At 46.1% G+C, this 12380-nt stretch overlaps 1 protein-coding gene across 1 annotated transcript in view; it reads right to left on the minus strand.

The window, feature by feature from the left end:
- LOC147123870 (putative carboxypeptidase X1) overlaps positions 1-12380 on the minus strand; it is a 152721-nt gene that overhangs the window by 54479 nt on the left and 85862 nt on the right. Inside the window, exon 6 of the mRNA XM_085976444.1 lies at positions 1040-1190. Coding sequence (XP_085832570.1) covers positions 1040-1190 — 151 coding nt within the window. The remainder of the gene's footprint in view (positions 1-1039; positions 1191-12380) is intronic.

Consider the following 12380-nt stretch of genomic DNA (forward strand, 5'->3'; position numbering starts at 1 on the left):
ATGAAGACCAAAAACTCCCATACCTACTAGGGGAAGAGAGAAATTGTGTAACACTAGCAGCACACTATGTTACAGCTTGCCATAAACAGAGGGACAACCACTAAATATAAGAAAAGAGTATATATAAATTATATGAAAGTATATATTTATACACTCAGGGATATATCTGTTTATACACTGTATGGATAGATCTGTATTTTTGTGTACAAACAAATGTTTTTCGATGCTTTGGCAGCATAAGATGTAACTTGTCATGCCAATAAAGTGATTTGAATTGAATTGAATTGAATTGAGAGACAGAGAGAGGGAGACAGAGAGCGACACCGAGAGGGAGGGAGAGTGACAAAGAGAGAGAGAGACAGAGAGAAAGAGAGGGAGGGAGAGTGACAGACAGAGAGAGAGACAGAGAAGAGAGAGAGAGAGAGAGAGAGAGAGAGAGAGAGTGAGCGAGCATGAAAGAGAAAGAGACAGACAGAGAGAGAGACAGAGAGAGACAGAGAAAGAGCGGGTGGAAGAGAGAGACAGCGAAAGAGAGAGACAGCGAGAGAGAGAGACAGCGAGAGAGAGAGACAGCGAGAGAGAGACAGAGAGAGACAGAGAGAGAGACAGAGAGAGTGAAAGAGAGAGTGAAAGAGAGAGGCAGAGAGAGTACAACGACTGTTTAAATTAATATTGTTTAAAGTAATATTGTATGTACCCAACGAAGGTCAAAATTGTTTGACACCTACAGAATGTTGGAAAGCTGTACTTTTTGTTATGTAAGCTTTGGCAATATGGTTCCCTGTAAACTTTCATGCCAATAAAGCATTTGAATTGAATTGAATTGAGAGACAGAGAGAGAGAAAGAGAGGGAGGGAGACGGAGAGAGAGAGAGAGAGAGTGTGAGAGAGAGAGAGAGAGACAGAGAGTGTGAGAGACAGAGAGAGAGAGAGAGAGAGAGACAGAGAGAGAGTGTGAGAGAGAGATAGAGAGAGGGAGAGAGAGAGAGAGAGTGGGGAGGGCCGTACAGATGGATGGATGGATGCACAGAGAGATGTACCTGGAAGGGGACAGCCCATAATCTCAGCTCGCAGGCAGATAGTTCCGTTCTGATACCAGGACTGTGGGTTTATGCGGATGAATCGAGCCACCACGGGAGTCGGGAGAAAGTTCCCGACCGGAGTCTCCGGATCTGCGTTTGCTTTGAAAATCTACCAGAGGGAAAACAAGGGGGGGCGAAATTCATTATCGCCCATGAATAGGCACTAACTTTGGAAAAGTTTGAGATTTAGCACCAGGTGCTCATGAATCTCGCTGCATGCAAAATTCAGTGTCATCGCTCCAAGAAAGGATGGGAGCGCTAAATGAAACGCTAACGGCCTCGCTCAGTGGCGTTACACTCAAAGTGCGAACCAATATCAGGTGCAGTCTAATCGCAAGTCATCATTGCCACAGGCTCTTCCCAGTTCTTAAAGGGGAGGTTCATTCATGCTGCACAACCTCATTCTCAGCATTGCTGGCTGTGAACCTCTGTTAGCAAGCAGGAGCAGGCCAAGCCCAAGGAGCCTGACGACTCAAGCAGGTTTCATGATGGCAGATCCATGCCCCAGGGAGAGAGCCCGCAGATTTTCGGGCCAAGCATTGGAGGAGTTGGTGTCCACTGTGGAGAGACGGAGGGCGGCACTGAACCCGACAAATGGCAGGAGGCCCTCGGCGCAAGTCTTCTGTCCCATGTGGAGGGAGGTTGCCCATCAGGTCTTGGGCAGCACTGTGGTCCCCAGGACCCCACACAGTGCAAGAAGAAATGTAACGACCTCACTCGGGTGGTCAGGGTGGGGCAATGCCTCAACAAATGCTACATACCACCATCTGAACCTCAGTCTGCACACACTGCCCAAAGCACCACACCCCCAGCACTCACCCACCAACAATCTCCACCTACAAACACTCACCCACACCCAGCACTCACCCACCAACAATCTCCACCTACAAACACTCACCCACCCCCAGCACTCACCCACCAACAATCTCTACCTACCAACACTCACACCCAAACCCCCAGCACTCACCCACCAACAATCTCTACCTACCAACACTCACCCACCCCCAGCACTCACCCACCAACAATCTCTACCTACCAACACTCACCCACCCCCAGCACTCACCCACCAACAATCTCTACCCACCAACACTCACCCACCCCCAGCACTCACCCACCAACAATCTCTACCTACCAACACTCACCCACACACCCAGCACTCACCCACCAACAATCTCTACCGACCAACACTCACCCACCCCCAGCACTCACCCACCAACAATCTCTACCGACCAACACTCACCCACCCCCAGCACTCACCCACCAACAATCTCTACCTACCAACACTCACCCACCCCCAGCACTCACCCACCAACAATCTCTACCTACCAACACTCACCCACACCCCCAGCACTCACCCACCAACACTCTCTACCTACCAACACTCACACCCACACCCAGCACTCACCCACTAACAATCTCTACCCACCAACACTCACCCACCCCCAGCACTCACCCACTAACAATCTCTACCCACCAACACTCACCCACCCCCAGCACTCACCCACCAACAATCTCTACCTACCAACACTCACCCACCCCCAGCACTCACCCACTAACAATCTCTACCCACCAACACTCACACCCACCCCCAGCACTCACCCACCAACAATCTCGACCTAACAACACTCACCCACACCCAGCACTCACCCACCAACAATCTGGACCTAACAACACTCACCCACACCCAGCACTCACCCACCAACAATCTCTACCTACCAACACTCACCCACCCCCAGCACTCACCCACCAACAATCTCTACCTACCAACACTCACCCACCCCCAGCACTCACCCACCAACAATCTCTACCTACCAACACTCACCCACCCCCAGCACTCACCCACCAACAATCTCTACCGACCAACACTCACCCACCCCCAACATTCACCCACCAACAATCTCTACCTACCAACACTCACCCACCCCCAGCACTCACCCACCAACAATCTCTACCCACCAACACTCACACCCACACCCCCAGCACTCACCCACCAACAATCTCTACCTACCAACACTCAACCACACCCAGCACTCACCCACCAACAATCTCTACCGACCAACACTCACCCACCCCCAGCACTCACCCACCAACAATCTCTACCTACCAACACTCACACCCACACACCCAGCACTCACCCACCAACAATCTCTACCGACCAACACTCACCCGCCCCCAGCACTCACCCAACAATCTCTACCTACCAACACTCACCCACCCCCAGCACTCACCCACCAACAATCTCTACCTACCAACACTCACCCACCCCCAGCACTCAATACAATACAATACAATACAATACAAATCGCTTTATTGGCATGATAAGGTACATCTTATGTTGCCAAAGCATCAAAATACATTTATGGTTGAACACATAAACGCGGTTCCATTCATACAGTGTATAAACAGGTATATCCCTGAGTTTATAAATATATTTTCGCCTTGTTTATATATACTCTTGTCTTAGTTTACTGGTTGTCCCTCTGTTCATGGCAAGCTGTAACATAGTGTGCCGCCAGTGTTACACAGCTTCTCTCCTCCCCCAGTAGGAATGGGAGTTTTTGGTTGTCAGTCAGATTTCTGAATTCAGGGCATATTTGTGAGAATTTTTGATAGAAATTCTCTCTGATGCCCTGATATTTTCCACAGGCTGTGAGGAAGTGCATCTCTGTCTCAACTACTCCCTGACTGCAGTGAGAGCATATCCTGTCTTCTCTTGGCAGCCTGGTCTGCCTGTGTCTGCCTTTTTCGATCGCTAGGCTATGTTCGCTAAGTCTGTACCTTGTCAAGGTTCTTCTCAGTTTGTTATCCTTTACCATGGTCAGGTAATCAGCTATGTTGTATTGTCTGTTTAGGGCCAAGTAGCAATTGAGTTTGCTTTGGGTTTTTGTTGTTTCTGCCCAATATGACAGATATTTTTCCTTTTGCTTAGCGACGATTGTGTTGGGTCGAATTCTTTGTGTTACCCTGTCACTGTCCTGGGGCTGGTTATTGTTAGTATTGTTATTAGTTACTTTATTGAGTCCCAGGACTAGTTGACTGAGGGTATTCTTCTTTATGGTCAGCTCTTGGCATTTCAGGGCGTCGTAGTGATAGCATTGGGGGTTGCTCATTTGTAGGTGATTCCAAAATTTGGTGGCTCTTTTTTGGATAGTGATTATTAATGGGTATTGGCCTAGTTCCGCCCTGCATGCGTTGTTTACTGTTTTCCTTTGAGTCCGGAGGATACTTTTACAGAATTCCGCATGTAGGATCTCAATTGGGTGTTTGTCCCATTTTGCAAAATCTTGTTGTGTTAGTGGTCCCCAGACCTCACTGCCATAGAGTGCAATTGGTTCAATTACTGATTTGAAAATTTTGAGCCAAATGCTAATTGGGATTTCTATTTGGATTGATTTTTTGATGGCATAGAAAGCCCTTCTTGCTTTCTCTTTCAGTTCATTCACAGCCAGTTTGAAGTTTCCCGTAGAACTGATTTTTAAGCCCAAGTATGTGTAGTGAGTGGTTTGTTCAATTTTGGTTGTTCCTACTGTGAAATTTATTGTGGGTCCATGTTGTTTGGATCTTTGCTGGAACACAAGGACTTTGGTTTTTTGGGGATTTATTGTCAGGGCCCAAGTCTGGCAGTACGACTCCAGCAGGTCCAGGTTCTGCTGTAGACCCTCCTTAGTTGGTGACAGCAGAACCAGGTCGTCGGCATAGAGGAGGAATTTAACCTTGGATTCATATAGGGTGAGGCCGGGTGCTGTAGATTGTTCAAGTAGTTTTGCCAATCCATTAATGTAAATATTAAAGAGTGTCGGTGAGATTGGCGAGCCCTGCGTCACCCCCCGCCCCTGTGGGAAGTATTTTGTTTGTTTGTCTCCAATTTTAACTGCACATTTATTGTTTGTATACATTGATTTAATTACATCATATGTTTTCCCTCCTACCCCGCTTTCGATAAGTTTCAGGAATAAACCGTCATGCCAGATGGAGTCGAAAGCCTTCTGGAAATCTACAAAGCATGCGTAGATTTTGCTTTTGTTATGGTGAACGTGTTTGTCAATTAGGGTCTGTAGGGTGAAGATATGATCGGATGTTCTATAGTTTGGCAGGAATCCAATTTGGCTTTTACTCAAGACATTGTGCTCTTCAAGGAAGTTTATAAGTCTTTTGTTTATGATGCTACAGAATACCTTCCCCAGGTTACTGTTTACACAGATGCCTCGATAGTTGTTTGGGTCGATTTTGTCCCCACTTTTGTATATGGGTGTTATGAGTCCTTTGTTCCAGATGTCAGGGAAATAACCGACACTCAGAACCAAGTTGAAGAGTTTTAGGATAGCCAGTTTCAGTTTGTCGTCTGCGTGTTTAATCATCTCGTTTAGTATGCCGTCTGTCCCGCAAGCTTTTCCTGGTCGCAGGTCCTTGAGTTTTTCAAGAAGTTCTTTTTCTGTTATTATGGCGTCTAGCGGGTTTTGGTTATCTTTTATGGCCATTTCAAGCTTTTCAAGTTTTTTGCGTATTTGGTGTTGCTCTGGTCCTAGTGTGTTTTTCTGGTATAATTTTTCAAAGTGGTTTACCCATGTGTCCCCATTTTGAATGGACAAATCGTCGTGTTGTTTTTTGTGTAGTGTTTTCAAGTTGTCCCAGAAACAATTCGACTCAATGGATTCCTCCATGGAGCTGAGTGTATTCTTAATAAATTGCTCTTTTTTGGTCCTGAGTGTGTTTCTGTATTGTGTTAGCGTCTGACAATAAGTAAGGCGTAATTCCTCGTTTTCTGGATGTCTGTGTTTTTGGTTTGATAGTTTTCTAAGTTTTTTCCTCATGTTATGGCAATCATGGTCAAACCATTTTTCATAGTTTTTTGTTTTGGGTTTGTTCTTGCGAGCTTTCAAGTTTGCATTTGTTGCCAAATTATCAAAAATATTGTTTAGTTTACTAACTGCCCGGTTTACGCCTTCTTTATTGTGAGTGTATATGTTATCCAGAAAGGTGTCTAAGAGAGCTTGAGTTGATGCATTGCTAATTGTTTTCTGGTATTTTTCCGTGTCGTTTTTGGCCCATCTGTACGATTTTTTGGTGTTGTACAGTTTACTGGGTTGTGTTTCTATGTTGTTTGTTTCTGTCTTTTTGAGAAACATAGTAATTTGACTGTGATCTGACAGTGTTGTTTGTGGTTTGACTGTGAATGCTCTGAAAGAGGATGGGTCCAAGTCTGTAATCATATAGTCTACTGTGCTGCAGCCAAGAGGTGAGCAGTAGGTCGATCTTCCTAGGAGGTCTCCTATGAACCTACCATTGACAATGTACAGACCCAGGTTTCGACAGAGCTGTAGTAGCTGTTTACCGTTGGTATTTGACTGCTTGTCGCAGTTATGCCTGTATGGAAGGGAAGGGATGTCAAAGTGGTTATTCCCGAATACGTAATTGTTTCCCTGATTATTGGTGAAGTCTGGTTCTTCGCCCGTTCTTGAATTGAGGTCCCCACAGATCAACACGTTCCCCTGGGCCTGGTATTGGATAATTTCCCCCTCCATGTTGGAGAAGGTGTCCTCTTTGTAGTACGGGGAATCGATTGGAGGGATATAAAGTGCGCAAATGTAAACATCTTGGGTGTTTGAGATAATCTCCCTCTCAAGTTTGAGCCACATATGGTTTTCGCCCTTTTTTATAAATTTGATGTAATTCTTAAGTTCTGTTTTAAACCAGATCAGTATGCCTCCGGAGTCTCTGCCTTGGGTTACACTTGGTAATTTATTGGAGGGGACCACTAGCTCAGTGTACCCTTGGGGACAGCCGGTGTGTCCTTTTCCTTTATACCAAGTTTCCTGTAAAATGATAATATCTAGATCTTTAGTTTCCTCTATGAACTCTGGGGTCCTACTCTTCACTTCTCGCAGTGAAGAGCGTAGACCTTGGATATTCCAGGTCGAAATATATAAGGATTTCATGTTAAGTTTTATCTTTTTCTATGATAGGTTAAAGAGTGGTACGTGTTTGTCGTGTCTAAGTGTGGGGAAAAAAATGATCACCCCAGTTGTCTACAAAAGTTAATACAATTTGGTTACAGTTCTTTCTATTAATTAGTCCTTGATCCATAAGGCGGAAGTAGATGCTGCTGCACATCTGCTTATTGTCTCTTAATGGATTGTTTCTGTCTGAGGTATTGCGTACGTCCTGTGCATCTCTCCCTCTGTCTGGCTGGTAGCGGTCCTATTCCCCTGTGGGACAGGAGTGGTGCAGGTCTGATAATGTTGTTTTGCATGGGGATCCTCTCCGGTCTCGGTTGGTGTGGTGGTGGTCTTTGTAGTGTTCCTGATATGTACCCCGCTGATCTCTGGTGGTCGGGGGGGGGGGTCCTCTTGGAGTCTGGGTATGGACCCGGTTAAAAGCGACGTCCTTCAGGGCTTTAGCAAAGATCGATATTTTTTGCCTTTGGATGTGGACGTGGTCGTAAAGACATTCTTCATCGAGGGTGGGGTGTTGGGCCAGGTGTACGTTGTGGTTTGATTCGCATTCTGTTGCTATGCTGGCATTTATCTCATGAATTGTGTTGTTGTTGAAGTCTGTTCTCGGCAATATTGTGGAAACAGTGATTCTAGTGTTTGGAAATGTACTGCTTGCCTTCCTAATCATTGCTCTGAGCGATGTTGCTACCTCTTTCTGTTTGGCCTTTAGGTCATTTGTGCCCGTGTGTATTATTATGTGTTGGGGGAAGTCATATGAAGTCAGAAATAGATGGTAGAAAGGTGAGAAGCAATAAGCAAAGGAGAGAAACACAAAGGGCCAAACTAATTCATAATGAGAGTGTGAAAAAAGCAAGCCTGAAGGCTTTGTATCTTAATGCTAGAAGCATTAGGAACAAGGTGGATGAATTAGTTGTGGAAATAGAGGTAAACAAGTATGATTTGATTGGGATTACAGAAACGTGGCTGCAGGGTGGGCAAGGCTGGGAACTTAACATCCAGGGATATACAATATTTAGGAAGGATCGGCAAAAAGGTAGGGGAGGTGGGGTAGCATTGCTGGTAAAGGAGGGGATTAATGCAATGGAAAGGAAGGATATCAACTCGGATGAAACGGAATCTGTATGGGTAGAAATGAGAAATAGCAAGGGGAGGAAAACGTTAGTGGGTGTGATATATAGGCCTCCAAATAGTAATATGGAGGTGAGGGAAGGCATAAAAAGGGAAATTAGAGAAGCGTGCGATAAGAGCACAGCTGTCATCATGGGTGACTTTAATTTACATATTGATTGGACTACCCAAATTAGTAAAAATTCTGAGGAGGAGGAATTCCTGGAATGTTTTCGGGACGGTTATCTGGACCAATATGTCGAGGAGCCGACTCGAGATCAGGCCATTTTAGACTGGGTATTGTGCAATGAGAAGGGACTTATCAACAATCTTCTTGTACGAGGCCCCTTGGGTCAGAGCGATCATAATATGATCGAGCTCTCAGTCGAGATGGAGAGTGAGGGAATTGAATCAGAGACTAAGGTCCAGAACTTAAATAAAGGGAATTACGAGGGTATGAGACGGGAATTGGGTAAGATTGATTGGGTGGTGTTTCTGGGGGGATTGACAGTGGATAGACAATGGCAAGCATTCAAAGATAGAATGGAAGAATTCCAGAACATGTTTATACCGGTTTGGCATAAAAATAAACCTAAAAAGGTGGCTCAACCGTGGATAACGAGGGAAATTAGGGACAGCATAAAATTAAAAAAAAGGGCATATCAACTGGCAAAAAAAAGCACCAGACCGGAAGATTGGGGGCAGTACAGGATACAGCAAAAGAGGACAAAGGGATTAATCAGGAAGGGGAAAATAGAATACGAAAGTAAACTTGCAGCAAACATAAAGACAGACTGCAAAAGCTTTTATCGGTATATCAGGAGGAAAAGACTGGTAAAATCCCAAGTCAGTCCCTTGCAGTCCGATTCGGGAGAATATATAATGGAGAATAAGGAAATGGCAGACCAATTAAACTCATACTTTGGTTCTGTATTCACAAAGGAGGACACAAATAACCTCCCAGGAATATCGGCAAACATAGGGACCAATGAGAGGGAGGAGCTGACAGAAATTAGTATCTCTAGGGATATGGTGTTGGGTAAGTTGAGGGGACTGAAGGCCGACAAATCCCCGGGGCCTGATAAACTACATCCTAGGGTACTTAAGGAGGTGGCCCTGGAGATAGCAGATGCTCTAAGGATCATCTTCCGGAACTCCATTGACTCGGGAACAGTACCCGTGGATTGGAGGGTAGCTAATGTTACCCCAATATTTAAAAAGGGGGGTAGAGAGAAAGCAGGGAATTATCGACCAGTAAGCCTTACATCGGTTGTGGGCAAAATGCTAGAGTCCATTATTAAGGATAAAATAGCGGAGCACTTGACAAATGGGGAAAGGATCGGACAGAGTCAACATGGATTTACAAAGGGTAAATCGTGTTTGACTAATCTGCTGGAATTTTTTGAGGAAGTAACTGGTAAAATAGATGGGGGAGAGCCAGTGGATGTGGTGTACCTTGACTTCCAGAAAGCCTTCGATAAGGTTCCACACAAAAGATCATCATGCAAAATTAAGGCTCATGGGATTGGGGGCAAAGTATTAACGTGGATAGAGAACTGGCTGGCGGATAGAAAACAGAGAGTTGGAATAAACGGCTCGTTTTCGGAGTGGCAGGCAGTGACCAGCGGGGTGCCGCAAGGATCTGTCCTGGGACCCCAGCTGTTCACAATATATATAAATGATCTGGATCAGGGAATTGGATGCAATATTTCCAAATTCGCTGACGACACTAAACTAGGAGGAGGGGTGGGCTCTGATGAGGATGTCAGGAGGCTACAGTGCGATTTGGACAGGTTGGGGGAATGGGCGGATACGTGGCAGATGCACTATAATGTGGATAAATGCGAGGTTATCCACTTTGGGGGTAAAAACAGGAGGGTAGATTATTATCTAAATGGCAATAGATTGGGAGATGGGGAAGTGCAGAGGGACCTGGGTGTTCTTGTGCACCAGTCACTGAAGGAGAGCATGCAGGTGCAACAGGCGATTAAGAAGGCAAATGGTATGTTGGCCTTCATATCAAGGGGGTTCGAGTATAGGAATAGGGATACCTTACTACAGCTGTACAAGGTGCTGGTGAGACCGCATCTGGAGTATTGTGTACAGTTTTGGTCGCCCCATCTGCGGAAGGATGTTCTTGCCATGGAAAGAGTGCAGCGGCGATTCACCAGGCTGATACCTGGAATGGCGGGAATGACCTACGAGGAGAGATTGAATAGTTTGGGCTTGTACTCACTGGAGTTTAGAAGATTGAGAGGGGATCTCATCGAAACATATAAAATTATGGCAGGCCTGGACAGGCTGAATTCAGAGAGAATGTTTCCAATGGCAGGGGAGCACAGAACCAGGGGCCACAGTCTAAAAATAGCGGGCAAATCATTTAAAACAGAGATGAGGAAGAATTTCTTCACTCAAAGAGTGGTGAGCCTGTGGAATTCCCTGCCACAGAGGGCTGTGAAGGCTAATTCAATAAATATTTTCAAGAGAGAATTGGATATATTTCTGAAGGCTAAGGGGATTAAGGGTTACGGAGAAAAGGCGGGGACGGGGTACTGAACTGGTAAGATCAGCTAAGATCTCAGACGAAGATCAGCCATGATCTCATTGAATGGCGGAGCAGGCTCGAAGGGCCGAATGGCCTACTCCTGTTCCTATCTCTGTGTTTTTTTTTTCTATGTTTCTAATCTGGCTTTGGTCAGCCATCCCATGGCTCTGTCTGTTGTTGGGCACCAAATCTTTTCTACTTTACTTCTAGGGAAGAGCTTTTTCTCCCATAGAAATTTCCCATTTGAGTCTATGAGTATTACGACGTCAGCCTTGTTTGTGTTTACTGTCTGGTGGCTTTCGCCTGGACTCATAGTGTGTGTGCTGGGCTGGGGTGTCTGGTGTGTGCGTACCTCTTGTGAGCGGCTCGCTTGTGGTTCCATGGTGGTGGGGGAAGATTGCGAGTCAGCATGCTGGTCGGTCTGTGTGGCACCCCTTGTATTGTGTGTCTGTTGCTTTTGTTCCGTGTGGGAGTGCAGCCGTTCCGTCCGGCTCTGTCTTGTCTTATCTCTAGTCTCTGGTTGCTGGTCTAATGGTGTTTTCTCTCCTCTATGGCTCTCTTCTTTTTCCTGCAGCTCTTTCACCTGATTCTTAAGTAGATTCACCTGGTTATCAAGTCTATTCAGCTCTCTCTTGTGTCTCTCCCTCTCCTGCTTTTGTTTGTCATTCAATTTGAGGACCTCCTCTCTAAGTTTAACCATCTCTATCTCTAATTGATAAAATTTATCTTTTGGTTGTATCTGGCTGTGTGATCCCGGGGTATGTGTCTGGTCGGCCCTGGAAGGCTCACTCACTTCCTGGCTAAGCTGGTCGGCCCTGGAAGGCTCACTCACTTCCTGGCTATGCTGCTCTTCTCTTGGTGGGCTGGGAATGGTAGGGGAACTATGTGTGGCTTCCTCCGTGGTAGTTATGCTGGGGTTTGTCAGTTGTATCGTGTGGCTGTGGTTCCCCGGGGTTAGTGTCTGGTTTGAACTGTGTGGCTCGTTCATCCCTTGACCATGCAGATTTTCTCCTGGTAAGTTGTCAATGTTGGGGGGAGTGCGGGCCACTCTGGGGCTGTTCATTCCCCTCGTAGTTGATCTTTTCAGTGTCCTGAAGGCCGTTGCAAATTTGTCGAGGTTGCCTTGCACTAATATTGTTCCGGTATTGTACGCGTTGACAGTCGTGATTGAACTGTCTCCTGGTGTGTTAATTTTCATTATGGACCCATTTGCGGTATTTTTTAGCTTAACACTGGTATAGTGTGATTTTATTGCTCTGATCCAAGCCGCTGGCTGATCTGAGTAGAATATGAGGTTACTTTTTGTCCCATTGTTGTAACAGTCAGTAAAGAGAGTTTCTGGTTTTTCTCTCATCTGAGCATGCTTGATCGTTTTTATAGCTTTTTTTGTGGTGTTGGGGGGAATCTGGAAGCGGGGCTGTTGTGGATCTTCTGATTCGCTCATTTTTGGTAAAGTATTGTTGATCTTAGAATAAGCTTTTCTGGGGCCCCGGGTTTGGTGTTACCCTCTCCCTCTTCGCGAACTTTCCCGGTCCCCCTCTCCGACCCCGTGGTCCCTGGGCCTCGGCTCCTGGGTTCACCCTTCTCAGGTCTGAGTCTGTGAGCCACTGTTTCCCGGTGCCTTCGGGCTGTTCCCCTCCCCCTCAGAGGTCTCTGGGCCTCTGTTTCGGCCTGGCTCCTCGGGCCTTTCCCT

Source organism: Somniosus microcephalus, chromosome 2, assembly GCF_052327205.1.
Source record: "Somniosus microcephalus isolate GS21.2 chromosome 2, FLI_Smic_1.0, whole genome shotgun sequence".
Taxonomy (NCBI): domain Eukaryota; kingdom Metazoa; phylum Chordata; class Chondrichthyes; order Squaliformes; family Somniosidae; genus Somniosus; species Somniosus microcephalus.